Source organism: Mustelus asterias, chromosome 3 (assembly GCF_964213995.1).
Source record: "Mustelus asterias chromosome 3, sMusAst1.hap1.1, whole genome shotgun sequence".
Lineage (NCBI taxonomy): Eukaryota > Metazoa > Chordata > Chondrichthyes > Carcharhiniformes > Triakidae > Mustelus > Mustelus asterias.
In genome coordinates, this window is record NC_135803.1 from 140,046,838 (window position 1) to 140,074,379 (window position 27,542).

Genomic DNA, 27,542 nt, shown 5'->3' on the forward strand with positions numbered 1-27,542 from the left:
GGGGACCAAGTGTAGTGTGTCAAAATTCACAGATGACACTAAGATGAGTGTCAGAGCAAAGTGTGCAGAGGATGCTGATAATCTGCAAAGAGATATACATAGTCGAAATGAATGGGCGAGGGTCTTACAGATGGAGTACAATGTTGGTAAATGTGAGGTCATCTATTTTGGTAGGAATAACAGCAAAATGGACTATTATTTAAATGGTGAAAAATTGCAGCATGCTGCTGTGCAGAGAGACCTGGGTGTCCTTGTGCAAGAATCACAAGGAGTTGGTTTGCAGATGCAGCAGGTAATTAAGAAGGCAAATGGAATTTTGTCCTTTATTGCTAGAGGGATGGAGATTAAAACAGCGAGGTTATGTTGCAGCTGAATAAGGTACTGGTGAGGCCACACCTGGAGTATTATGTACAGTTTTGGTCTCCTTACTTGAGAAAGGATGTACTGGCATTGGAGGGGGTGCAGAGGAGATTCACTAGGTTGATTCCGGAGTTGAAACACCTTAAGATTTCCTCTATTGGTTTTAAACCTTTATTTTCATAGAGCTCAACTCATTCCCAAATCAATTTTATGGGAAAATAATCACATTGAAAAAACAAAATGTGATGGAATAATAACAAGTATTGCAGAAAGATTACAACTTTGAAATCACTATTGCATATGTGTCTTTTTGGATATTCACAACACTGAGTGTGTGTTTTGTTTCTTGATTTTCCAATTTTACTGATTAACATTGACAATCATTGTGTTTTGTGTAGTTATTATATAATGACATGGATGTGGAAAGTGCAAACATGGTGACATGTCTGCAAGTTTATCAAGCTGTTTTTTCTGTGCCATCTACCATTCCAGCAAAGGTAGTAGCCTATCTGCAATGAAGCTTTCAATAATACAGTTTGTAAATGTGTGCAGAAATAACCTTGAGTGAATTTCTCTTTTCATGTGGCAAATTTTTTGGTTTGGCTTAACTGAAATGAATGTCAGTCTTGGACCTACAATTATATGTTTCTCAGAATCCCGAAGTGCTTTACATACAAAGAGTTACTTCAGAGTTGACTAATTGTTCTGCAAATAAACACAGCATAAATATTGCCCAAAAAGAACAATGAGGTCACAATTTATTGGTGATTAAAGGAAAAATGTTGGACAGGGCAGAAGAAGACGACTTCTAACTTATTACACAGGTAAATCTAATCAGATAGCCAGATGATTTAATAGACAGTGGTCTTTCATCTCTGGGATTTGAATTAATATCCACATTGAAAATCTTCCATATGCTGATTATAAATGTGAAATGAGCTTGGCCAATTGATCTATTTCCTGGTGGACATAGTCCTAAAACACAAAACTGTCCCTATTTTAACGCTAATTGGCAAACTGAGAGACCACAGGCTTGTGAGCAAGATATGTCATACAGGTGTAGTAGGAGTCTGTTGTTCTGCAGCTGGGGCAGAGACAGATCATTGGAGAGAGTAGAAGGGAGCTTCATTCTGTATCTGGCTGTACCATACATAACCTGGGAATGCTTTATGCTGACACTGGGTCATTGAAATGGAAAGAATAACAGCTGCTATATTGGAGTATGCACCCCAATTATGCGCTTTGCCAGATGGGTTCCTACACGTCCATCTATGAGCACTAACATCCCACACATTCATGTGCAACAGAAAATGTTGAAAGGAAAGTGAGAAAAAGGCTTTCTTGGACAAGAAACAGAAAAGATTTCCTTTCCAGTGAATTCAGAAGAGCACTTGGTTTGACGGCCAGTTATCCAAAAAAAAAGTACATTCATTCAAAATATACCTGGGCTGGGATTATTCAGGAATCTTGTGAAATATTTCTTGACACAATACTAGGTCCCTGGTACATTTTTCACCAAAATAATTTAATTCGATAAAGGCAATATATAGTCTGAAATATTAATGTCTCTGCCATACATGATATTTATTAAGCAAATTAAAAATCCTTGAAGAAAAGTGAGGACGAATCTTCCATCTTAGAGAAGACAACAATCTGTTATTTGCTCAATAATACATTGTAAATAAACTATTTGAAGATATGTATTACGTTTCCAGCTAAATAAAGATATAAGCACAGTTGCACATGTAAGCAAGCATATGTAAAGTCTGCATTTTTGCTACTTTTTGCAGACAAACAGAAGCTCAACTTTAGCATGGCCTTAAAATGTGTCCTACTTCAATGTAGTATTTAAAAAATATAAGCTTAATGAAAATAACAAAGTTATTGTGAATTGAAATCTGAGCAACATAAGTACATGATCTTCTGGAAAGTTACTGCTGATTTAGATTGTTTCAGAGGATTTTTTGTGAGTTTTTTTGAGGTTTGTTTTGTGTTCAGTGTGGCATTTATAGGATCAATTTGTCTAAAACTTTATAAAAGCGGAGTAAAAATGTACAATATAAGAAGAAGGAACCAGATACTTAAGTGCCTTTCTTTCAGAAAGTGCTTCTTATCTGCAAGAAGCTGACATTTCAATTTTGGTATTTGCTCAGACTTCTTCCACACAAAAAATCCTTTAATAAATGTAATTTTCTTTTAAAGCAAGTGTATTATAAAATTATCACATCCATATTGATTGCAGTTGAATGCTGCACTGTACAGTCAGAGAGGTATGTGGGTGCTGGGAATATTTGCATAGATATAGTGACTGGAGGACTGGCATTGGCTGAAGTAAAGAACAAACATGATGTTTGACATTTGGAGCAGACTATTGGATGAAGTGGAGGCTGAAATCAAACATTTGGCAAATGAAGATTGAGTTGTGGTGCTTTTACTGGAGGCATGCAAGTATGATGTTTGACATTCATTCTCTGCAACTGGGTCTTCTCCATGTTATGCTTTGATACCACCACCACCATCCCCCACCCCCCACCTTATATTTACATGTAAGAGTATCTCTGCTCTCATTTAAGTCCACAATTAGTCTTTCCTTAAGTGAAATTGTATATCAAGATCACTTTTGTAACCTGGATGTTGATGACTTATTAAATTACAATGGGAAAAGTATAATGTGTATGTAATGGCTAAATTTGTGTGCCTTGCTTTGGTCATCAATGTTGGCATGCCCCATCTCTGGAGTTTATTTATTGTGATCTATCTTATGGTTATGTTCCAAAGTGTAACCAATACTGTTGCTTAATAAGTCTTGCAATGTTGTGGTTGAACGGATTTTAATACTGTCTTTTTCTTGTGTGTGCCAACTGACCAAGCTGAATGTTTCCCTTGTTTTCCCATGTTTAAGTTTATTAAATTTATGTTTGTTTTTAAAAGTTATTTGATATTAAGAAAGGGTCTTTGGTAATATTTACTTCAAATCATGGAGTTGAGTGTTAAATGGCTGAATTGTGTGCTAATTGTCTTAACCCAAAATGGCATTTATAAAAATGTGATATTTTTGTAAATTCTGTTTAAAAAAATGTGACAGTGGAGGGAAGAACAGTGTGACACTTTTTTGTGTATGTGGCTTAGACCAATTGTACAATAGGTTGGTGAGATGCGCAATTATTTCATACTTTACTTCAAAAGGCATTATTAGTTTATTATAGATTGTAGTTAGTAATTGATGAGGCTTTCTGGTTCGCCATCTGGTGGTGACATTGGTATTCCAAACAGTCCTGGGGCTCCTTGGGTTTCAACAATCGGTATAGGATCCTGTTCACCAAAATCTAAACTTCGAAGACGAGGGAAGCAGACATAGATATAAAAATATGTATTGAAAGGGCGCCTCAGTCTATTTTTTTCAAGCCGTAAATACGTCAGATGGTTTGGGTTTTCAATATCGGTTGTAGGACACATCAAAGTAAAATTAAGTGCTGAGAAAAAAAGAAAAAGCATTATTAGTAACCCACCAAATTTATTATGAGCATTAAAGTTGATAAATGTGTTCCTTTTTTCATCAAAAGTAAAACATTGAGAGATATTTCATGACTATAATTTTTTACGAAGACTGCAGTGGGTAAACTACTCAATGATCCCAGTATGACTGAATGGATCAGATTCTATACTTTGATATATAATCAAAGTACAAAAATATATTTGTCCAATTAGTAGTTGGCCATCTAGACCAAGAAGATTCTAAATTTAATCCCTTATCTATGGTGAATTAGCTGATGTATTGGCTGTGGTGTTGTCATTTGCCTCAGTTTCCCTAGGTTAATTAGTTATCTGGTTTCCATCCCTGCTGCAGTATCAAAATGCTCAAAGTTTAAATAACATTCCATGTTACTGTGACAAAGGCAAGCTATCCCTCTTTGACTTTCTCAACCTGCTATTGCCTTTGACATGGTTGAGCACACCCTGCTCCAATGCCTTTCCACTGTCATCCAGCTGTATGGGACAATGCACACCTGGACCCATTCTTATCTATACAGTCATAGCCAATAAATCACCTGTAATGACTTCTCTTCTTGCTCCTGCAATGTTACATCTCCTATTCCCAAGGATCTATCCTTGCCTACCCACTATTTTTTATCTACATTATTGTTTTCCAGTGAGATAATCACCAAAACAGAGTGTGGTTTCCACATAGCCAAATTAGAGAGCTTACAACCTCTGAGATGACCTTCCTACCACTTATCACGATCATTGCTAAGACTACCTATTTCCACCTCTGAAGCATGGTCTGACATCACCTCTGCTTCAGTTAACCTGTTGCTGAAAACTTAATATGATTTTGATGCTTCTGGACTTGACTACTACGCTCACTACTAGCTGAACTTCCATGTTCAGCGAGTAAACTCGCTGTAAACTTGAAGTTATTTGAAACTCTGCTGCCCATATCCTTACTCACCTGTTCACCCACCACTTCTATACTTGATGATTTACATTGGCTTCCAGTTAATCATGACTCAATTTTAAAATTTTCATCCTTGTTTTCAAATTTCTTCGCAGCCTCATTCTTTTGTATCTTCTTCCAGCCCCATAAACCTCTGATATATCTGTGCTCCTCCAATTCTGGCTTCTTGAACTTCCCCAATTTTAATCACCACCATTTGTAACCATAACTTTAGCTACAAAGGCTCTAAGCTCTGGAATTCTCTATCTGACACTTCCCCACCTCCCTTCCCCACTTTCTTTAGGAGGCTTCTTAAAACTACCTCTCTGACCAAGCCCTTGATCATCTACCTTAATATCTCCTTTTGTATCTTGATGGCAAATTTTGTTTTATGGCACTCCTATGAAGCATCTTGGAATGTTTTACTAATTTTAATTTGTATTTATACAGCACATTTATTCTGTTGCTATTGTTGACCTAAAGTGGAAACAGTCAGCCAGGAATGTGGAAATATATTGCTGTTCCTTTATCATCGTTGGAGCAACATTCTGGAACGCTTTACCTAACAGCACACGAGGGGGGCGATTTTACCATTTTGATTCTAAGTACTGAATCTGGGCGCAATTCAGATCCGACTTGGAAACCTGTTCTTAGGCGCCCCCAAACACCTGAAAAAAAAATCGCGAGTCTGAATTGCACTGTGGGCGGGGCTTAATGCACCCAAAACCCTGCTGCTCTGATCGGAGCCTTCAACTGCGCATGCGCAGTGAAAAAAAATTTGTAAAACACTCCCGGGCCACAAAAAGCGGATAAAGCAGCCCGGGAGTGACAGCCCCCACAGATATCGCCCCACCCCCACAACATGACTGTCGCTCTTATCCACTCACCCCTCCCGCTACCCAGATCGATCGTGACCCCCCCCGCCCCACTTCTCTCCGACTGATCGCCGCGAGTGGCAGCAGGCTTCCCGCCCGCCCTCCCCCCCCCCCCCCCCCACCAGAGAGCAATCTGGCCCTCCCTCCTCCTCCTCCTATCCCACCCCCCCACCACCACCAGAGAATGATCTGCCCCCCCCCCCCCCCAAACAGGAGAACTATCTGGCCTCCCTTCTCTTCCCCCTCCCGGATCTCCCCCCCCCCCCAACCAGAGAATGATTGGGCCTCCCTCCCCACCAGAGAATAATCAGGTCTCTCTCCTCCCCCACCCCACCAGAGATATATCTGACCCGCCTCCTCCTCCCTACCGCCCCACCAGAGAATAATCTGGCCTGCCCACATCACCCCCCACATCACCGATCTGAGTCAGAGAGCCATTGGAAGCTCTGAATTTACCTCTTCAGAAGCTGGAGCGCCCGAAACAGGCCTTTGCCGAGCATGTCTGTTTCATGCTGAATCTGGATGGGCGAACACCATGGTAAGGAGGGAAATGCAGGTAAGATTGTGCGTCCAGCTCATTAAGTCAATTTAGATGCATGCATGCATTTAAATCGACATCGTGCCCGTTACGGGCGCGATTCCTATCGCGGCCATTTTCGGGCCTTGGTAAAGGGAGAATCTGCATAGACATGGGCGCAGATCGCGCTATTTGACTCACGCCCGACTTTACCAAGTTTTCGTGCCCAAAAACGGGCGCAACGCAATGGTAAAATTGGGCAGACATCTCATTGTCTGCAGTAGTTCAAAAAAGCAACTTGCCATTTTCACAAAGACACGTAAGAATGAGCAATAGATACTGGTCAAACTATCCCGTGAACAAATAATAAAAAATCAGCTTGACTATCTGCAATCTTTGTGAGAAATGTCCTTGTATGACTTGGGTTTGGCTTTCTCTTCTCATGATGTAATAGTCTGCTGCCATTCACTGTCAAAGCTTGCAGATAAACAATAAGTGGTAAATGAATAAATACAAGTGAAATCATGGGCTGATTCTCTAAATTGACCCAAAACATGGCCTTCACAGGTTGCTGTTTTGGCATTCTCAGCATAGATGGGTCAAAAGTAGATCCAAATAGGAGCTGGGAGGAACAAAGCAATGGTAGAAAGGAACAAAATTCTATTTAAATGGTAACACAAGATACACAAAGCATTTCCTATTTAAAGAACAATCTCATTTCCACCTGAAAGCAATATATTCCTTGTAGCAGCCTCATGGAGTACTACTGGTTTTCTTTCTTTCTTAATTGATTTCTTGACATCAGTTGAAGACAATGTTTGCAAGTGTCCCAGAAGGGCCTTTTTAAAGCCCTTTTCACTAATATGCTTTCATGGTCAAGTAAATGCAACTTTTACACCTCCTGAATGAAATTCTTTCAAAAATAGTTGGCAGTGTTTCAACATCCATTTGAATCATAGAATGGTTACAGTACAGGGGAGATTATTTGGCCATTGAGCCTGCACTAGCTGTCTGAAGGAGCGATTTAGCTAGTTGTGCACATGGCTTTTTTCCCATAGCCCTACAGTTTTTGTTCCCTTCAAGTGCTTATCTAATTCCATTTTGAAAGGCACAATTGAGTCTGCCTCCACCACTTTCTCAGGCAGTGCATTCCTGATTGGAACATTGGGGAGCATAGTGGTAATGACACTGGACTAGTTATCCAGAGACTAATGCTCTGGGGGCATATTTTCAAATGCCACCAGGGCAGCTGGTAGAATTTAAATTCAATTGACAAAACTCGAATTAAAAGCTTGTCTAATGGTGACCATGAAACCATTGTCAATTGTCTTAAAAATCCACCTCATTCACTCATGTCCTTTAAGGACGGCAGATTTTCTTCCTCCTAATCTGGTCTGACATACATGTGACTCGAGACCCAGCATGTGGTTGACTCTTAAGTAACCCCTGAAATGGCATCACCATCCCTGGGTATGTCCCATCCTAGTAAGAGTTTTAACAACACCAGGTTGAAGTCCAACAGGTTTATTTGATAGCAAATGCCATTGCTACCAAATAAACCTGTTGGACTTTAACCTGGAGTTGTTAAAACTCTTACTGTGTTTACCCCAGTCCAACGCCGGCATCTCCACATTATGTCCCATCCTAACAGCAGGACAAACCCAGCAGAAATGGTGGTGACACAGTGTATATAGTCAGGAAATAAGGAGTCCTCAACATGGGCTCAGGACCTCTTGAAGTCTGATGGCATCAGATCAAATATGGACAAGGAAACCTCTTGCTGATTACCACATCCCTCACTGATGAATCAGTACTCCTCCATATTGATCGCCACTTGGAGGAAGCACCTAGGATGGCAAGGTTCCAAATGTACGCAGGGGGACTTCAATGTTCATCAATAAGAGCGATTCAGTAGCATAACAACTAGCTGATTCCTAAAGGACAGAGATGCTAGATTGGGTCTTCAGCATGTGGGAAAGGAACTAATAATAGAGAATAACCTACTCAACCTCATCCTCAACAACCTGCCTGTTGCAGATTCATCTGTCCATGACAAATTGGTAGGAATGATCACCACACCATCCTTATGAAGACAAAACCCTGTCTTCACATTGAGGATACTCGCCATTGCATTATGTGGTACTACCATCATGCTTATTGCGATAGTTTTCAAACAGACTTAGCAACTCAAAACTGGGCAGTTAGGGGTGGGCAATAAATGCTGGCCTAGCCAGTGACACCCACATTCCAGAAATTATTTTTTAAAATGTGCTGCATTAAAAAAAATCCTTCTTCCTATGGTTTTTGGTTCCTTCGCATTAAAATCTGTATCCTCTGGTTCTTGGCCCTTTTTCCGGTGGGACAATTTCTGTTTCTCTATTCTGCGTAGACCACTCATGATTTTGAACACCTTAATCAAATCCTCTATCACCTTTTTTAAGGAAAATAATCTCAGCTTCTCCAGTCTCTCCACATAACTGAAGTCCTTCAACAGTGGAACAATTTTTATTAATGTTTTCTGCACTCTCTCGAAAGCCTTTACATCCTTCCTAAAGTCCAGTACCCAGAATTAATACAATACTACAGTTCAGACTGAACTAGCAGTTTGTGAAGGTTATTCATAACTGCCATGCTTTTACAAAATCCAGAATCCAATATCTCTCTTCAACTTAACCTCCTTTGCCACCTTCAACAATTTATATATGTATATCCCCAGGTCCCAGTGTTCCTGCACCCACTTCAGAGTTGTATCCCTTATTTCCTATTTCCTTTCCTCATTCTTTCTACCAAAACGTATAACATGGCACTTCTCAGCGTTAAATTTTATCTGCCATGCCTGGCCATTCCAATAGCCTGCCCTGTCCTCTAGACGTCTATCACTATCCTCTGCACTATTCACTGCACTTCCAAGTTTTGAAATTGTGCCCTGTGCGCACAAGTCTAAACCATTGATATCTATCAAGAAAAGCAGAGGTCCACATAACTGATCCCTGGGGTACATTATTGTGTACCATTCCCTTGTTTGACAAACAACATATCAATATTTGTTTCTTCACTTAGCCAGTTTTGTATCCACACTGACACTGCCTCTTTTATTCTGGGTGCTTCAACTTTGCTGGCAGTCCCCAACATTTGAGAAATATTGGATGATGTGCACAAAGGGTTCACTCAGAAGGCAGCAGAAAGATTCGGGGTTGGGACGGTATTTGGCAAACTGCTGGTCATGAGGAATGGGGATGTAAAGATCGCAGGGCAGAAGTGGGAAGATTGCGCATTTTGGGGGGCACGGGTTGCAGTTGGGCATTGATATTTCATACCTAAACTGAAGGAAAGATGCATGTAATTTTTTTTGTGTAGCATGTGAATAAATATATAGTACATCTTCTGCACTATATTCATGAATAAGACAGCATTTCAATTCTTTCTTTAACTTCAAACCAATTACCACAGCAATTTAAAGATAATACCTTAACCACTACATTACCATGCAACTTAATAATAGCAAATCTTTATTTTTAAAAATTGTGACTTTTAATTACTGAAAATGTAACGTAATGTTGCCCATACTTGTAAAGAGGTTATTGTTGAGGTACAGGTGCTCTAGATCCCTTGAAACATAGAAGAAATTAGACAGTTGGTTGTATCCTAGATTCAGCTCCATTAATTTTGAGAGGTTGAACGCACCATATGGCACTTGTTTCAGTTTATTGTGTGACATCCTTAATGAGATGAGGTTTGGAGTTTTTCTGAAGTAATTTTCTGGGATAGATGATATAGAGTTGTTTTCAACTGAAAGCTGCAGTAGAGAAGCTGGAAGATCTCCTGGCATGGATTTGAGCCTGTTGCTCTGCAGATTTAACTGAATGAGACTCTTCATTTTTCCAAGATAATTTCCCTTGACAGCACCATCAGGGAGTTTGTTATTGCTGAGATCCAGAGTTGTTACATTAATTAGTGTGCGAAAGGTGTCAGCAGGTAGTTTAGTAATCTGGTTGAAACTAAAAGTAAGTCTTTCAAGGGTGTTAGGAAGTGGAACTGGGACTTCTTCAAGTTTGTTGTGGTCCAGATTAAGATGAATCAGGTTTTTGAGCTTGCCAAACACACCTTTGGGTATCTTAGAAGACTTTAATTTATTATGACTAAAATTAATTTCTTGAAGCAATGTTGCATTAATGAAAGCATTTCCTGGCACACTTTCTATTTCGTTCATCTGAAGGTAAAGATGTCGCACATGTGCTGGGATATTGGGGACATACTTGAGTTTTCGATTATCACAGTACATAGCCAAAGGGAAAGATGGCATGCATCGGCATTCATGAGCACATTCTCTGGGAAAGAATCTATCTAGATCAGGTGTACGAATACGTCGTTGATGCCGTGGAGGTGGAGCAAATGGATGATCATAGTTATCTTGACAAAGGATGTTTGCACTGAAGAAAAGTATTAAAATTCGCAGCCCTGTGGTGAAGGCCATTCTTATGGTGCTGATTTTGTCTCTGTTGAAATTAAAATGAATGCAAGAAAATGGACAGTGAATCACATAAGAACACCAAGTTGATGTAACAAATGAGCACATGACAATTATGTGCCCTTACAGTAAAGAAATAGATAACATTAATTCTTGTACAAATTGGGAGCAATCTCCCTTTAAGAAGTTTTTAACTTTTATGTATCAATATCTCAAATGATCCGCATTGATTACCCCATTTCACGCAGAAATGGGGAATATTTAACACTTCTGTGCCCTCAAAACTGAAATCTATCCCTGATGTTGCTAGAACGCCTAAGTTCATTACTGATGATTCCAGCCAATAATTTTGTTTATATTTTTCAGGCACTGGTTGATCGAGTTCAGTCTCTGCTGTATTATAGTAATACAAACACAGTTGGCACTTCCTTCAAATGGGAGAAACCACCATCTCAAAGATTTTATACTTTCTCAGTTCAGGGCCAGGTTAAGCCCTGGCTCTGGGAGCTTCCTGTCCAGCTTTCTCTGAATATCCCACCAAGCAGACTAACTACTCCCAGAAGACAATTACTAATCTTTTGACCAATCAAAAGAGGAGGAGAATGTTGATAATATGCCAGCTTTCCCCGAGTAAGTAATTCATAATCACACAGCATCCTAGGGAGATAGAAAAGCGACAGATGGGCAACCCCCAGTTATGGTCAAAACGAGTGAAATCAGCAAGGTCCATTATAGCAATTATCACCTTTTAGATGTTTCATTAGCTGCTGATTTGACAGTTTTTAAATGTTTGTCAACCATAACAAATCTCTATTCATTAAGTCCTGTAATTGGTTGTGTTAATCAAAGAATCAGATATGTCTTTCGGATACAGCAATTAATATGTTGAGTTGGTTTTTCCAACTTGTGGTGTCTAAGCTACACACAGTGGCAAAGATTGACTGCTGATCCATAATGAATCACTGTCTCCTGATTGTAAACCTGCTTCAGGCTTTTTCATGCAGCAACAGACTGTAATCAATGCCTTGCACATTTGAGCAGTGTTGATTACCAGGGAATTCTCCTCTTTCCAGCTGGCTTGGTTGGATTTGACAGGGTTCCCTCAGAAACAGCAATAACAGCTGTTTACTGTGACATTTGTTGTAACAAATTCTCAATCAGCAAATTGATGATTTGCTAAATTCATTAAACTTATCCATAGATCCTCCTCTGCAATAAAAGGTTTTAAGATGCCAATGTTGGGAATTATTTAGACTGTATCCAATAATTGGGTATTGCAATTTATCTAAATGTTTCCTACTATCACAATATGATTTGGTTACATTATAAACAATATCACTGGTTATGTTTTCAAGATGTGGAGATGCCGGAGTCTAACAACACCAGGTTAAAGTACAACAGGTTTATTTGATAGCAAACACCACTAGCTTTCGGAGCGCTGCTCTTTCATCAGATGAGTGGGAGATCTGCTCATAAACAGCAAACAGGGCATATAAAGACACTAACTCAATTTACAGAATAATGAATAATGATTGGAATGCGAGTCTTTACAGCTAATCAAGTCTTAAAGATACAGGCAATGTGAGTGGAGAGAGCATTAGCACAGGTTAAAGAGATGTGTATTGTCTCCAGACAGGACAGCCAGTGAGACTTTGCAAGTCTGGGCAGGTTGTGGGGGTTACAGATAGTGTGACATGAACCCAAGATCCCGGTTGAGGCTGTCCTCATGTGTGCGGAACCTGGCTATCAGTTTCTGTAAGAAGTTTAACAACACCAGGTTAAAGTCCAACAGGTTTATTTGGTAGCAAAAGCCACACAAGCTTTCGGAGCCCCAAGCCCCTTCTTCAGGTGAGTGGGAATTCTGTTCACAAACAGGGTATATAAAGACACAAACTCAATTTACATGAATAATGGTTGGAATGCGAATACTTACAGCTAATCAAGTCATTAAAATATAAACAATGTGAGTGGAGAGAGCATCAAAACAGGCTAAAGAGATGTGTATTGTCTCCAGACAGTGAGACTTTGCAGGTCCAGGCAAGCTGTGGGGATTACAAATAGTGTGACATAAACCCAATATCCCGGTTGAGGCCATCCTCATGTGTGCGGAACTTGGCTATCAGTTTCTGCTCAGCGACTCTGCGCCGTCATGTGTCGTGAAGACCGCCTTGGAGAACGCTTACCCGAATATCAGAGGCCGAATGCCCGTGACTGCTGAAGTGCTCCCCAACAGGAAGAGAACAGTCTTGCCTGGCGATTGTCGAGCGGTGTTCATTCATCCGTTGTCGCAGCGTTCATTCATCCGTTGTCCCTCCATGCTCTCATCCCACGTACTCCCCGCGTTGGAGATCTCTACTGCCTCCCGAAGATACACAAGGCAAACACACCCGGCCGTCCCATCGTATCGGGCAATGGGACCCTGTGCGAGAACCTCTCCGGCTATGTCGAGGGCATCCTGAAACCCATTGTACAAAGAACCCCCAGCTTTTGTCGCGACACTACGGACTTCCTACAGAAACTCGGCACACATGGAGCAGTTGAACCAGGATCGCTCCTCGTCACAATGGATGCCTCGGCACTCTACACCAGCATCCCCCATGACGATGGCATTGCTGCAACGGCCTCAGTGCTCAGCGCCGACAACTGCCAGTTTCCAGATGCAATTTTACAACTCATCCGCTTCATCCTGGACCACAATATCTTCACCTTCAACAACCAGTTCTTCATCCAGACACATGGAACAGCCATGGGGACCAAATTCACACCTCAATATGCCAACATCTTCATGCACAGGTTCGAACAAGACTTCTTCACCGCACGGGACCTTCAACCAATGCTATACACTAGATACATCAATGACATTTTCTTCCTTTGGACTCATGGTGAACAATCACTGAAACAACTATATGATGACATCAACAAGTTCCACCCCACCATCAGACTCACCATGGACTACTCTCCGGAATCGGTTGCATTCTTGGACACACAGATTTCCATTAAGGACGGTCACCTCAGCACCTCACTATACCGCAAGCCCACGGATAACCTCACGATGCTCCACTTCTCCAACTTCCACCCTAAACACGTTAAAGAAGCCATCCCCTACGGACAAGCCTCCGTATACACAGGATCTGCTCGGATGAGGAGGATCGCAACAGACACCTCCAGACGCAGAAAGATGCCCTCATAAGAACAGGATATGGCGCTCGACTCATCGACCAACAGTTCCGACGCGCCACAGCGAAAAACCGCACCGACCTCCTCAGAAGACAAACACGGGACACGGTGGACAGAGTACCCTTCGTCGTCCAGTACTTCCCCGGAGCGGAGAAGCTACGGCATCTCCTCCGGAGCCTTCAACATGTCATTGATGAAGACGAACATCTCGCCAAGGCCACCCCCACACCCCCACTTCTTGCCTCAAACAACCGCACAACCTCAAACAGACCATTGTCCGCAGCAAACTACCCAGCCTTCAGGAGAACAGTAACCACGACACCACACAACTCTGCCACAGCAACCTCTGTAAGACATGCCGGATCATCGACACAGATGCCATCATCTCACGTGAGAACACCATCCACCAGGTACACAGTACATACTCTTGAAACTCGGCCAACGTTGGGGAGCACTTCAGCGGTCACGGGCATTCGGCCTCTGATATTCGGGTAAGCGTTTTCCAAGGCGGCCTTCACGACACACGACGGCGCAGAGTTGTTGAGCAGAAACTGATAGCCAAGTTCCGCACACATGACGACGGCCTCAACCGGGATATTGGGTTCATGTCACACTATTTGTAATCCCCACAGCTTGCCTGGACCTGCAGAGTCTCACTGTCTGGAGACAATACACATCTCTTTAGCCTGTCTTGATGCTGTCTCCACTCACATTGTTTATATCTTAAAGACTTGATTAGCTGTAAGTATTCGCATTCCAACCATTATTCATGTAAATTGAGTTTGTGTCTTTATATGCCCTGTTTGTGAACAGAATTCCCACTCACCTGAAGAAGGGGCTTGGGGCTCCGAAAGCTTGTGTGGCTTTTGCTACCAAATAAACCTGTTGGACTTTAACCTGGTGTTGTTAAACTTCTTACTGTGTTTACCCCAGTCCAACGCCGGCATCTCCATATCAGTTTCTGCTCAGCGACTCTGCGCTGTCGTGTATTGTGAAGGCCGTCTTGGAGAATGCTTACCCGAATATCAGAGGCCGAATGCCCGTGACCGCTGAAGTGCTCCCCAACAGGAAGAGAACAATCTTGCCTGTTGATTGTCGAGCGGTGTAATGAATGAATGAATGAACAAAACGGATGAATAGCATGGTTAGAGCTGGCGAGAACCCCTTTTGTGATTCTCCCAACCCCTGCACCCCGATGCAATCTGGTTCACATCCAACGAGGGTGTGAACCAGATCAGCATATTTAAATATATGCAGTGTTGGTTTGGAGCCAGATTCCCCTGGCCCCTGCAAATCTCTGACTCTTGGGCGCAGCAGGAACCCAATGTGAATCACTCCTGGTCTCCACAAATGGTGATAAGTCGTGATGGCCAGGGCTTGGGCTTGGAGGTCATTGATGCCAGATGATTGGGGAAATGTCTGAGTAGTACCCTGGCAGTGCCAGTGCTGGGTTGGCACTACCAGGTTGATCCTACTGGGATGGCACTGCCAGTTTGCCAGGTTGGCAGTGCCGGGGGGGCTTTTGATTGGGTGGGACTCCTGAAGGGGAAGGGGGTATAGAAGAGCTCCTGAAGGGGGCCTTTGGCAACCATAGAGCGGGGTGTCGCTCACTTCGGGGGGTTGCTGATGCCAGTGTTTTGAGGGTGTTTTAGCTAGTGAGTAGGGGGGAAGGGGGCCTTTAAAAATGGTGCCCCGATCTCGAGGAGCTGAGCCTGCGGTGTCTTTAGGTCCCCAATCCAAAATTCTAAGTGGGGGTGAATTCAGTGAGATTCTGCCCAGGCTCCAAATAAATTTCTAAGTGTGGGTGAATTGTGAACTGATTTGCACCAAACCACCCAGCAGGAATCTTAGTGACTTTCCCATTGGGGACAATACTTAGAAATATATATGAGAGATTTCTGCCCAATGTCAATAACATTCTAGATGTTGTGCCTTACTAAGTATGTCATCTGTTTCTCAGGCTGCATGTGGAGTACTATATAAACTTTTGGTTATTGTGAAATAACTTATCCAGGCCTTAAAGGCAGTGAAGGCGAGAACACCAAGGGTAGAATTCTCCCAAAAGGTTTTCAAGTGTCATAGCAGTGAGAATAATGGAGTGACCCAAGCCAATCTCTCAGGCGCACTCTGCACCATTATCCTCTCACTCTCACTTTGGTGAGTCGGCAGTTTCACGCCGATATTGGTTGGGGTGGGTGGGAGCTGAACATGCCAGTGAGCCCGGCTTCGGAATTCGGGTTCCATTTATTAAAGGTGCCCCAATCTCTGTATGCACTGGAAGACCCCTCTCTGCCCCCTTGAACATCGGGGAACCTCCCTCCGCCCTTATTGCCAGCATGTTTCCCCGACATGGGTCGCCTTCATTGGGCGTTCCCAATGGGTCCCCCTGCTTGAATCCAGGGGCTTCAGTGCCCCCTCCCCAGGCATGACCAGCAGTAGTTCTTGCCATTATCGCACTGCGCTCGAAGACCGGTGAATTCCGTACGCTGGGATTTGAATAGACTGTGCATATTTAATCCTACTTTAAATATGTTAATTGGACTCTAGTTCGTGTCATTAGCAAGGGGCCAGTAAAGTCATAAACTGTTTGACGCCGGGTGTGAAATGGAATTTTAGGCGTGCACGCTATTTTCTGGGATCAGCAAGATCTACTAATCGTTAGGCAATGTCGGAGAATTGCTCCCATTGTCTAATCATGTTTGGTTTACCAGTTTAAAAACACACCTTGGTGGGCACATAAGCTGACTGTGGTCATAACTCTTTGCCAAGCCTTTTTTAACGTTGACTCATTCCAAAGTATTTTTAGATGTCTGAAGACCTGATAATTATGGAATATATATTTAAATGCAAATGGAAGTTCTTTTGTACAATGGCCACTTGTGCTACCTAAGCAGACAGGTTTATTTTAAAAAATGCATCTCCAACAATGCAACATTGGAGTGATGACCTAGTTTTAACTGCTCAAGTCTAAGAATGGATTAAAACCTCCAACCTTTTGACTCAGAGACTAAAGCACTTTTGAATGAACCAGATTAGCAAATGGTTGACTCCTATCGATTTAACCTTTCTGTCTTACAATAATCACGAGTACCCATTTGGTGGAATCTAACCAAAACAGATTCAGGTGGGCCGGGTGTGGGGCAAGCATTAAAATTGGGCAATTTTAATTCCCTTGCTTCATTTGCATTGCACAGTTCAGCAGGTCAAAATCATGGGATCGTGGACGTTCCACAATTAAGAATAGGGTGGAGCTGAGAACCTCTTCTTTATACCTGCAGTGGACGTCCTGCTCAGTAGATTGTGAAGGTGCCACTAGAATCTGAATGGCATTCTAGCACCTTGATTTGCATGCACTAATGTCAGAAGGATGCCTAAATAAAGGGCACGATTAAAATGGCAGTTAGTAGTGGCAAGCCTTTTAACTGCTACCCCAGAGTATTAATACTCGTTCCTGTGTTCATCAATAGAATAATATTTTGTAAGCCTGCGGCCGAGTCTTTGTTTTCTTATGGATATTTTCTCAACCTTTCAGGATTCTCTCTTTTTTCGGGTTTTTCAGAACATGTTGTAACATTTTAAGGCAGTTTGGAAACAAAATCCAAGTAGATCACCTTTAAGGGCATGGTAGCGCACACATTTAATGTTGCATAACTTCATATACTGCCTGTCAAGCATCTTTACATCTGTAATCTGAAAAGCCAAGTGAAACAGCATACATAGAAACATACATAGGAAATAGAAGCAGGAGTAAGCCATCCAGCCCTTTGAGCCTGCTCCAACATTCATTATGACCATGGCTGATCATCAAATTCAATAACCTGATCCCGCCTTCCCCCATATCCATTGATCCCTTTAGCTATATCTAATTCCTTTTTGAAATCACATGACATTTTGGCCTCAATTATTTTCTGTGGTACACAACGTTCTGTCAGTGGCTGTAGTTTAGAGAATTAAGTCATTGAGATCCAGGCAATTGTCCACCAACCTTATCTGATCTGGCATAAAACATCCAGTGTTTTATTCCAATGGTTGTGTTCCACTTTCAGTTAACTTAAGAAATTGTAATTCTTCTTCACTTTTTCTGCATATAAGTGGGGTTTGAGAAACCTTGTCAATGCTTCAATCTCTGCAGATCTCTGGCTTATGTTACAGTTGATACTAAATCCTTGGCAATTCCAGTTGTTTGTTTAAATGGTTCCAAAGTAAGGTTTCACCAAATTGTGACTTGCCAGACAGTTTGTTCATGTAATTTACTATGCTAACTTCTAACCACAGGCAAACCAAAGAGTCAGTAAAAAGTTACACTACAAGTCTTACAATATTTGTTGGACATGCATAAACAGGGGTAAGTGGTCCTGTCATATACAGACATCCAATTATCCCTTGGGACACCATATAGGGCATGCAGGATGTTTATTAGGAAGATTAGATTATTAATAGATTGCTTTCATGTAATGATTAAAAGCTGACAAATCCCCTGGGAGCTGATAGCCTACATCCAAAGATGTGCAGGTTAGGTTGATTGGCCATGCTAAAAATTGCCCCTTAGAGTCCTGAGATGCGTAGGTTAGAGGGATTAGCGGGTAAGTATGTAGGGATATGGGGGTAGGGCCTGGGTGGGATTGTGGTCGGTGCAGACTCGATGGGCCGAATGGCCTCCTTCTGCACTGTAGGGTTTCTATGATTCTATGATTTCTACGATCCAAGAGTTCGAAAGGAGGTGGCTGCAGAGATAATGGATGCTTTTGTTATGATCTTTCAGAATTCTCTGGATTCTGGAATAGTCCTAGTGGATTGGAATGTAGCAAATACAACATTGCTATTCAAGTAAGAAGGAAGAGAAAAACAGGAAGCTGTAAACCAATGAACCTGACATCAATCATTGGGAAAATGCTGAAATATATTATTACAATCATAGCAACTGAACAGTTAGAAAACCATATCACATTAGATAGTCAACATGGCAAAGATAAATCATATTTGACAAATAAAAGGGTATAACTAGGTGGTTAGATAAAGTGGAACTAGTAGAAGTTGTACTTGAACTTTCAAAGACATTCAATAAGGTGCTACACAAAATTTGTTGCATAAAACAAAGGCACATGGAGTTGTGAGTAAGAAATTAACATATATGCAGGATTGACGAAAGGTAGGAAAAAAAAGTAGGAAGAAACTGGTCATTTTCAGGTTGGCAGGCTGTTACCAGTGGGCATTAAAACAAAAACTGCTGGATAAACTCAGCCGGTTTGGCAGCATCTGTAGAGATTTGAGTCTTGCTGAGTTTATCTTGCAATTTTTGTTTTCATTTCCGATTTCCAGCATCTGCAGTATTTTGCCTTTATTTGATGTTATCAGTGGGTGCAGTACTGGGGCCTCAGCTATTTACAACCTATATTAACGACTTGGATGACGGCACTGAGTATGATATACCCAAGTTTGCTGAGCATAAAATATCCAAGTTTGCTGACAACACAAAACTAAATGAGAAAATAAGCTTGAGGAAGAGACAAGGAATTTGCAAAGGGACATTGAGAAGATAAGTAACTGAACAAGAAGATGACAGATGGGGTATAATGTCAGAAAATGTGAGGCTTTTCAACTTATTTAGGAAGAGTAAAAAAGCATTTTTTTTGAATGATGTGAAACTATTACATGTTTGTGTTCTACGAGATTTGGGTGCCTTTGCACATGGAACATGGTTAACGCATAAGTACAGCAAGCAAATAGTAGGCAAGTGGTATGTTGGTCTTTATTACAAGGGGGTTGGAATAAAAGACTAAAAGTCTTGCTGCGGTTGCGCAGAGCTTTGGTGAGATCACACAGCATGAAAGATTCATCTGTTGATTACTAAGAATGTTAAAGATAGTATTGGATTAAATGCAGAGGCTTAAGAACATAAGAACCTAAGAAATAGGAGCAGGAGTAGGCCATCTAGCCCCTCGAGCCTGCCCTGCCATTCAATAACATCATGGCTGATCTGAAATGGATCAGTTCCACTTACCCACCTGATCCCTATAACCCCTAATTCCCTTACCGATCAGGAATCCATCTATCCGTGATTTAAACATATTCAACGAGGTAGCCTCCACCACTTCAGTGGGCAAAGAATTCCAGAGATTCACCACCCTCTGAGAGAAGAAGTTCCTCCTCAACTCTGTCCTAAACTGACCCCCCTTTATTTTGAGGCTGTGCCCTCTAGTTCTAGCTTCCTTTCTAAGTGGAAAGAATCTCTCCACCTCTACCCTATCCAGCCCCTTCATTATCTTATAGTCTCTATAAGATCCCCCCTCAGCCTTCTAAATTCCAACGAGTACAAACCCAATCTGCTCAGTCTCTCCTCATAATCAACACCCCTCATCTCTGGTATCAACCTGGTGAACCTTCTCTGCACTCCCTCCAAGGCCAATATATCCTTCCGCAAATAAGGGGACCAATACTGCACACAGTATTCCAGCTGCGGCCTCACCAATGCCCTGTACAGATGCAGCAAGACATCTCTGCTTTTATATTCTATTCCCCTTGCGATATAGGCCAACATCCCATTTGCCGCCTTGATCACCTGTTGCACCTGCAGACTGGGCTTAGATTGTTGCAAAGAATAGTTAAGTCTGTGGATTGGGTGTGTTTTAGAAACCAACAAAGGAGAACCAAAAAGGGAAAAAAATAAAATATAGGAGATTGTAAAAGCTTTTACAAGTATTTTGAAGGGAGAATAGCTGAAGTAAACATTGGACCCTTAGAGGCAGAGATAAGAGAAATTATCATGAGGAAATGGCAGAGACATTGACCAAATATTTTGTATCTGTCTTCACAATAGAAGACACATATTACATACCAAAAATGAAAGGTAACCTAGTGGCTAGTAAGAATGAGGAAATTAATGTAATTAATATCAACAGAAAGAAAGTACTGGAGAAACATGACTAAAATCCGACAAATCCTCCAGGACCTGATGGTCTACGTCCTCGGGTTCTGCAAACATTGATAACTGCAGTTCTGATAACTGCAAACATTGTGGGTGTGCTGGTTATGATTTTCCAAGATTCTCTAGATTCTAGGGCATCCACAGTAGATTGCATGCTGGTGACATCTCCAACATTCCAGCTTGCCATCCACTGTTGTACTGAGGCATCATTGACAATCTGTATGCAATGAGAAGGGAAGAAATTGCATCCTGTCTTGTCAGAGAAAAGCAAAGGAAGTGAACATGTGGCTTGGTCAGGCTACTATTCTTTCCCATGGTACAGAGAGTCATCTACTGCAGAAATTCACTTTGCAGTATCCACATTCAACTTCTGAGATGTACCACGGGTTCCACTCCCTCAGTATCCAACTGGGGTGAGATCATATTCCATGCAGCATCTAAGTAAGCCCGCCAGTATCTTGGCAACAGTGATGATGCCTTTATTCTGCACCAGCCACCTGTACTATCTGCATTTCAGCACCACCAGAACCCAGAGGGTTGCTACAGGACCACAAGGACTATCCATGGGTAACCTGGCATAAAATACCGGTACACACTTCATGCACATCTGGGCAGTGTGCATATAACAAGAGGCATACTACTACATCAAATGTAATTGAGCAGATCATTAGATGCATAAACAAATTAGTACTTTCCAAAGTCCTAGTCACTCTTCATTGTGGTCTGCTATATCCTGCAGATCCTCATCATCATGAAGATAAAGCCCCTGCCACCAGGCATATGGTGAGCGCGGGGCTCACAAAGCTCCTTTCTAGCTGTCCATGATCATTGCATCCAATTGCAGTCCCAGTGAATTCAAACCCATTTCCCCATTCAATTAAAGTCCAACACCCCATTTTGTTTCTGTCACTAGACTGCTATGAGACCCAGTAAGTTCCTTTGAACATTGGTATCCACACCCATGACGGCAGCAATCTGAGCTTGAGGCAATAAGCCAAGTTTACATAACTTTACCCAGAGCTACAGCACTTAGATGTTGGGTGACTTCTGCTTGTGCTGCAATATAAGCTGAGGCATCAGCCATCAAAATTGCATCATGATTGGGTCCACCAGTGTGCTAATGGAAATGGCCACCACTTACGTACTGAGAAGGACAGACCGCAAACACTCCACAATGTGTACAAGTCTAGACTACTCCATACTCCTTGACAATGACCACAGCCTTCTGGCAAGCCTGAGTGCACCAAGTATTTCTGTATGTGTATCCATCAGTCATCTTCTGTCTGTTGCTCTATCAAAGTCCACATCTGAGTTTTCTGCAACAGAATGAATGTGCTAACTCACCCTCTTACGATCTGTACTTGCACCACCCATGCCCCTGTCATGGCTGCAGCCTAATCAAGTCCAATGTTTCACCATGTGCAGATCCCACTTCTATTCTAGCCTTTGAATAAGTACAGTGCCAATATCTGAGCTGGTGGCTGCAAGTGTGAGAATAAATGACATGCTTCTTCATCATCAGTCTCTTCTTGTTCCTGTACCTGTGCTCTGACGAAGGGTCATCCTGACTTGAAACATTGCCTCCATTTTCACTCCACAGATACTGTCAGACCTGCTGAGATTTTCCAGTATTTTCTGTTTTTGCTTCAGATTCCACCATCTACAGTATTATGCTTTTATATTACAATGATATGGTTATGCGATGTGTGTGTGTGTATTTGTGTGTGTGTGGGGGGGTGGGGTTGTGTGTGTGTAGCTATGAATTGAAACAAAGTGCTGGAAATACTCCGTCGGTCAGATATCTTCTGCGGGAGTGGAAAGCGTTAATGCTTCACTGCAGATAGTGATAAATGGCAAAAGGGATGAGAGTTAGGGGAAAAAAGAGATGGTGCAAAAGCAAAATGCTACAGATGCTGGGAATCTAAAATAAAAATGTAAAATGTTGGGAACACTCAGCAGATCTGATGGAAGGTCCTTGACACCTGGAACATTAGCTCTGTTTTTCTCTCCACAGATGTACCTGACCTGCTGAGTATTTCCAGCAATGCCTGTTTCTATTCAAATGAGTTGACAATGGCACAAATAAAGGAAAAAGATGTTCCCCCTGAGGAATGTAAATGGAAGAGCAGAATCATTACCAACAGCTGCTAACGTTGAAAAAGAAAATGGGGGCAGAGATTATGATTTGAAATTGTTAAGCTTGATCTTGAGCCTGGAGGCATGTAAAGCTGCAATTACATTATTTCTTTCATGTCTTCAACCCTATCACGGACCTTCCTGTTTGTTCTTTACTTCCATGATCCCCCTCCCATCCCATCACCTTGGCCCAGCTTTAAAAATTGTTACATCCATAAGCAGTTCTGATGAAGGGTCACTGACCTGAAAAGTTAACATCTGTGAAGACAGAAACAGAGTTGCCAGATGTGTTGAATATTTCCGGTATTTTCAATTTCCGATTTTCAACATTTACAGTGGTTTGCTTTTATGAAGCTATGAATGTTGGAAATTGTTGGTGGGTGAGTGATCTAGGTGTGATGTGTTGAACAGTTTGCAAGGCTAGTGGTTCAGTTGGTATTTTAAAATGCATCTGCTGACCATGATCATTCTGTGAAGTTATTCAACTGGGGCACTGTACCAGTTCCTTGAGTTATCACTGCTCGTATCAACTGCTATGATTATCTTCTTCCACTGCCTTTGCAAAGCCTGTTGGAGGACCTCCTGAGTCATGGGGCCTCCAATAGCAGGCCTCCAGTGCTGTATCGGAGAATTTTGGAGCCACTCTGAGCATTGTTCTGTTCTTGTATCTTTCCCAATTCAAATGAACTTTTAGAATAAGCAAAATACTGCTGGAATCTGAAACAAAAATAGAGGATGTTGGAAAAACCCAGGAGGTTTGCCAGCATCTGTCAGGAGAGAAACAGAGGGAGTGGGGGTGTTTTTCATTGAGGCAATACATGTATTGGAATGTTTAAAAAACAGAAAGGTGGCCTTTCAGGTGCAGGAGAAAGATTAAAACCTAAAGGTGCCCAACTCAAAATTGAGGCTCTTCTGACACCAGGCCACCTGCTTTTTGTTCTGAAAGTTGCTCTTCTGTTGCAGTTTTACATTCTCCCTCCTTTTAATTCTGACAAAGAGTCTATGGACTCGAAACATTAACTCTGTTTTTCTCCTGATAGACGCTGGCAGACCTGCAGGGTTTTCCGGTGTCCTCAGTTCACGCTTTAGGAATGACGTTTTGCTCCAGTCAAAATACACCTCCCTTTAAGAGATAGAGGCAGGCTTTAAGTAGTGCAGGTTAACTTAAACTCATACTAGCCCCTGTGATCTTGCACCCCCGGCCCAGACATAGGTTAATTGTGCATTGTGAACCCGCACCTATTTTCAGGCCTTATTGAATTTTGCAGCTGAGATTGCTTAATATGTTGTTTTCAGTTCATCTTGAACCAATGTGATCTGATCATATTGTCTCATCTCTTTTTAGCTTCATTTTTAAGCATCATTGTACTGTGAGGAGCATAATTTGTTTGTATTTTCTCAACTATAGTGAAACACAGGGGTAGGGGGTGTTCACTTTAATGATTTGTCCATTGTAGAAGGTATCACTGCTGAAACAAGAAATCAGCATTACTGTTTAATTCATAAAGAAAATTGAATAGATCAAATATTTTCACTTGTGATGCAGTTCAGTAAACCAAGTAATAGTGCTGAATGTGTGTTTAGCTCCTGGACTTGTCACTGATTAAATTACTTCCCCTTTTAAAAATATTTTTTATTCAATTCTTAAAACTACAGAGCAAATGCTGAGTGGACCAGGCAGATCCAAATCCATTCCTTGCTTGCTCAAAAAGTCAAATTCAAATTGAATCCAATTCATGGTCCCCACAAGAGAGATGAACAAGATCCAAGCTGATAAAATAAGGCATTGCTACCCCATCTTGGGCTTGAGTGAGGCTTGATTTTAACCAAAAGGCCATGAAGTGATGACTTTTCTTAGTGAAGCCATCAGATCAAGCACTTCATGCAAGTACAATAAAAAAGGTGAAGGAAATCGTGAACTGCTGTATCAGTTCAACCCATTGAAATGCAACTATTTTTTTTATTATGGATGAATACCAGGTTGTTGGAGAAATTGACTGAAAACCAAGTCTTAAGAGGATAAAGCATAATTCCAGGAGTCAGGCATGTTGACTTAAAGGAAGTAAATATTGTCCAGTAGGTAAATATGTCATCAGATGTGGTTTTGTGTCACAGAGATCAGGTTGGTCAACAGTTTATTTCCTGGCATATGCTGATCAGAGAGGGTAGCAATTGGGATGCTATTGTTCTCCCCAGTGCTCCTGGGTTAGGGGGGGGAAAAAGCAACCAGGGTTACAATTTTTGATTACAGTCCAATGGCACTTATTGAAAAGTGTATAAATGTAATTGTTCTGCTTGGTGGTAACTGCCAATCATTTATGACTACTTGCAATCTAGTTTTACACTAGAAGAATGGTGAGATAGGACAGGAATGCTACTGCCACCTGTGGAACACTAACCCAGAATGTAACACTGCCATAAAAATATGCCTCTATTTCTTCTTGTATTTCTGTACATTTGTTGGCTAAACTAGAGCATTTGTTTTAGTCAGGTGTGTGTGTGTGTGTGATTTGTTGGAGAAAAACAAATTAAGTGTTCATTTTTACTCTATCAATTTGGAAAGTGTGTGTGTGTAGTTCTTTTCTTGAGCTTTTTAAGTTCTTATTATTTATGCCTTTTTATGTTTTTCCTGTCAAAGTCAATAAACATTCAACTCCTTAAAGTTCTGTTGCAAATCTTTATTTTTACAGTGTTATATCCAACTGTTCATTTGTTTTAGCGGTCCCACTTTTATTTTATTTGCAGTTGGTTTTTAAAATTTTGAATTAATAACAGCAAAGCAGATTCTTCTGATTGATCAAGCTGACAGAACTTACTCCATATTGACTTGTTTTCATTGTGTTTGTTTTTAGTTTATCATTTGGCAAAAGTACTCCTGAAATGTTAATTCAATCTTACTGAGTTGAAAAATAATTCAACATAGTTATTAGCACAATGTTTGACAGCTCAGGTGTAGTCCTTGATTTGGGTTTAATTTTTGGATTGTTGTTATGCTGCTTACCTCCTCTTCCTCCTGCTTCAGTATTTTACTATTTCAGAATATTTTTTTAAAAATGAATTATGTTAGAATTCTTAATGCAAGACATGCAAATGCTTATGTAAGAATAAATTATTTTAAATTTCTATGATTTCTATGATTCTAAATAAATTATTTGAAATATATATTTTTGCACAATTCCATAACTTTAAGTCAAATTAAGTATGAATTGACAAAACCCCAGTGAAATTACCTAATACAAGAAACCTTAAATAATGCTTGCCATTATAAATTAACTGAAATATTGCTCAATTTAAATTAATTTTATAGTTATAACTGTTTTAATATGTACTTTTTAAAATTCCACCTAAATAAACAACTGAAGTATGATGTCTGGATGTATTATACAGTTAATATGGTTCAGTTTAATCTTGAAGAAAATCATTTAGTTTGACTAAAAACAGCATCACTACTTAATTTTGAGGCGGGGGTGAGAAAATGGAGCAGAGTTATCCTTTTCAGGACATAGTGCACTACAATTTCTTTGTTTGAGGCCAGGGACCTACTGATCTAAAAATACATTTCATTGTTGTTGTGTTAGCTGTATCATTTTCTTGGAAATTTGAGATTACTTTGATGCTGATTTTAAAATAATTCTAAATCTCCATTAAAATTAACAGTACTTAAATACTGTGAATTGTATACTTGGTCATTCTATAGAACGTTCTTTACATAATAAACAACTTATAATGACGTGTGGAAATAGTAATATTTTTCCTCATTCCTATGAGATATTACAATTTAAATATGTCCTTTGGAATCTTCAATAATGTTTAATTTTCTCATGGAAACATATACAACATTCCTTCAGATTGCATGCAAAACACATGAAGCATAACAAATAGCTGAAACTGATTACTGTTTTCAGCTTCTGAATAAAATTATAACTTCATACCTGATTAATTTCTTTGGTTGCCTTTTGGGTTTGGGGCACACAGATCCTTAAATTGTTCTCAGGTTCTCAAGCGAGATGTTTCACAGAACAAAACTGCAATATGGTTGTGGTAAAACACAGTTTTAATATTGGTTTTGTTTACTAAGTTTTCACCTCACCTCATCAGCAATACTCAGCTGTGGGTGTCTTCATTGTAAATTAATCTGGGAACCCAAAACCATTTGCTCACTGACCGTGGTGGAGTTTTATGGTTAAATGTTTCTGTCAGTTTATGTGAAGGAGGAATCTAGAATATTTCCTTTGAGACTGAACATAAGGAATCAATAAATGAGTTAAATGAAACAATGTGTGTTGGGTTTATTTTTGTCTCTACCTCTGCCAAGTTTATTTGACTGCTGTTCGTATTAAGTTGTCCATGAAGTAAGATGAAGTCTGAAGCAGCAACCTTTTCACTAAGACAAAAGGACAATTCTTAAACTAAGCTTGAAATGATACAAACAGAGAAAGAGCAAAAGACATAGAAAGTGAGATTTTTAAAACTTCATTCAGAAGGGAAAAAGCACACAATGCGACAAGGAAAATAGGTTTACAGAAAAATTGAAAGAAAGATGCAGAGACAGAAACAAAGGTACCAGTGAAATACAGTGGGGGAAAGAATGAATGGATAGGAAAAATGAGATTTTTAAAAAAGGGATACATACATACATCATGTTTGTA

The 27,542-nt window shown here is 40.8% G+C and overlaps 2 protein-coding genes across 5 annotated transcripts in view; one reads left to right on the top strand and one right to left on the bottom strand.

Annotated features, from left to right (window-relative positions):
• Nucleotides 1-27,542, top strand: part of cenpp (centromere protein P) — a 282,096-nt gene that overhangs the window by 97,411 nt on the left and 157,143 nt on the right. The gene's annotated exons all lie outside the window — the stretch shown is intronic.
• omd (osteomodulin) lies at nt 1,873-27,061 on the bottom strand. Of its 2 annotated transcripts, XM_078209762.1 has the most exons (4): nt 23,137-23,152; nt 17,444-17,522; nt 9,755-10,683; nt 1,873-3,833 (listed from the first exon to the last, which is right to left on the bottom strand). In XM_078209762.1, exons 3-4 carry the CDS (start codon nt 10,659-10,661, stop codon nt 3,574-3,576), a joined length of 1,167 nt encoding a protein of 388 aa, XP_078065888.1. In that variant the 5' UTR covers nt 10,662-10,683; nt 17,444-17,522; nt 23,137-23,152; the 3' UTR covers nt 1,873-3,573. The 2 variants fall into 2 exon arrangements, with proteins under 2 accessions (XP_078065888.1, XP_078065887.1); XM_078209761.1 differs by lacking the exons at nt 17,444-17,522; nt 23,137-23,152 and adding an exon at nt 26,826-27,061.

Bases quoted from the DNA above. Each gene is read 5' to 3' on its own strand.
- omd (XM_078209761.1), bottom strand. From the start codon at position 10,661: ATGGCCTTCACCACAGGGCTGCGAATTTTAATACTTTTCTTCAGTGCA. The intron at 3,834-9,754 runs GTATGGGCAACA...TTTTTTTCTCAG, and splicing joins CAACAATAACCTCTTTACAA to CACTTAATTTTACTTTGATG.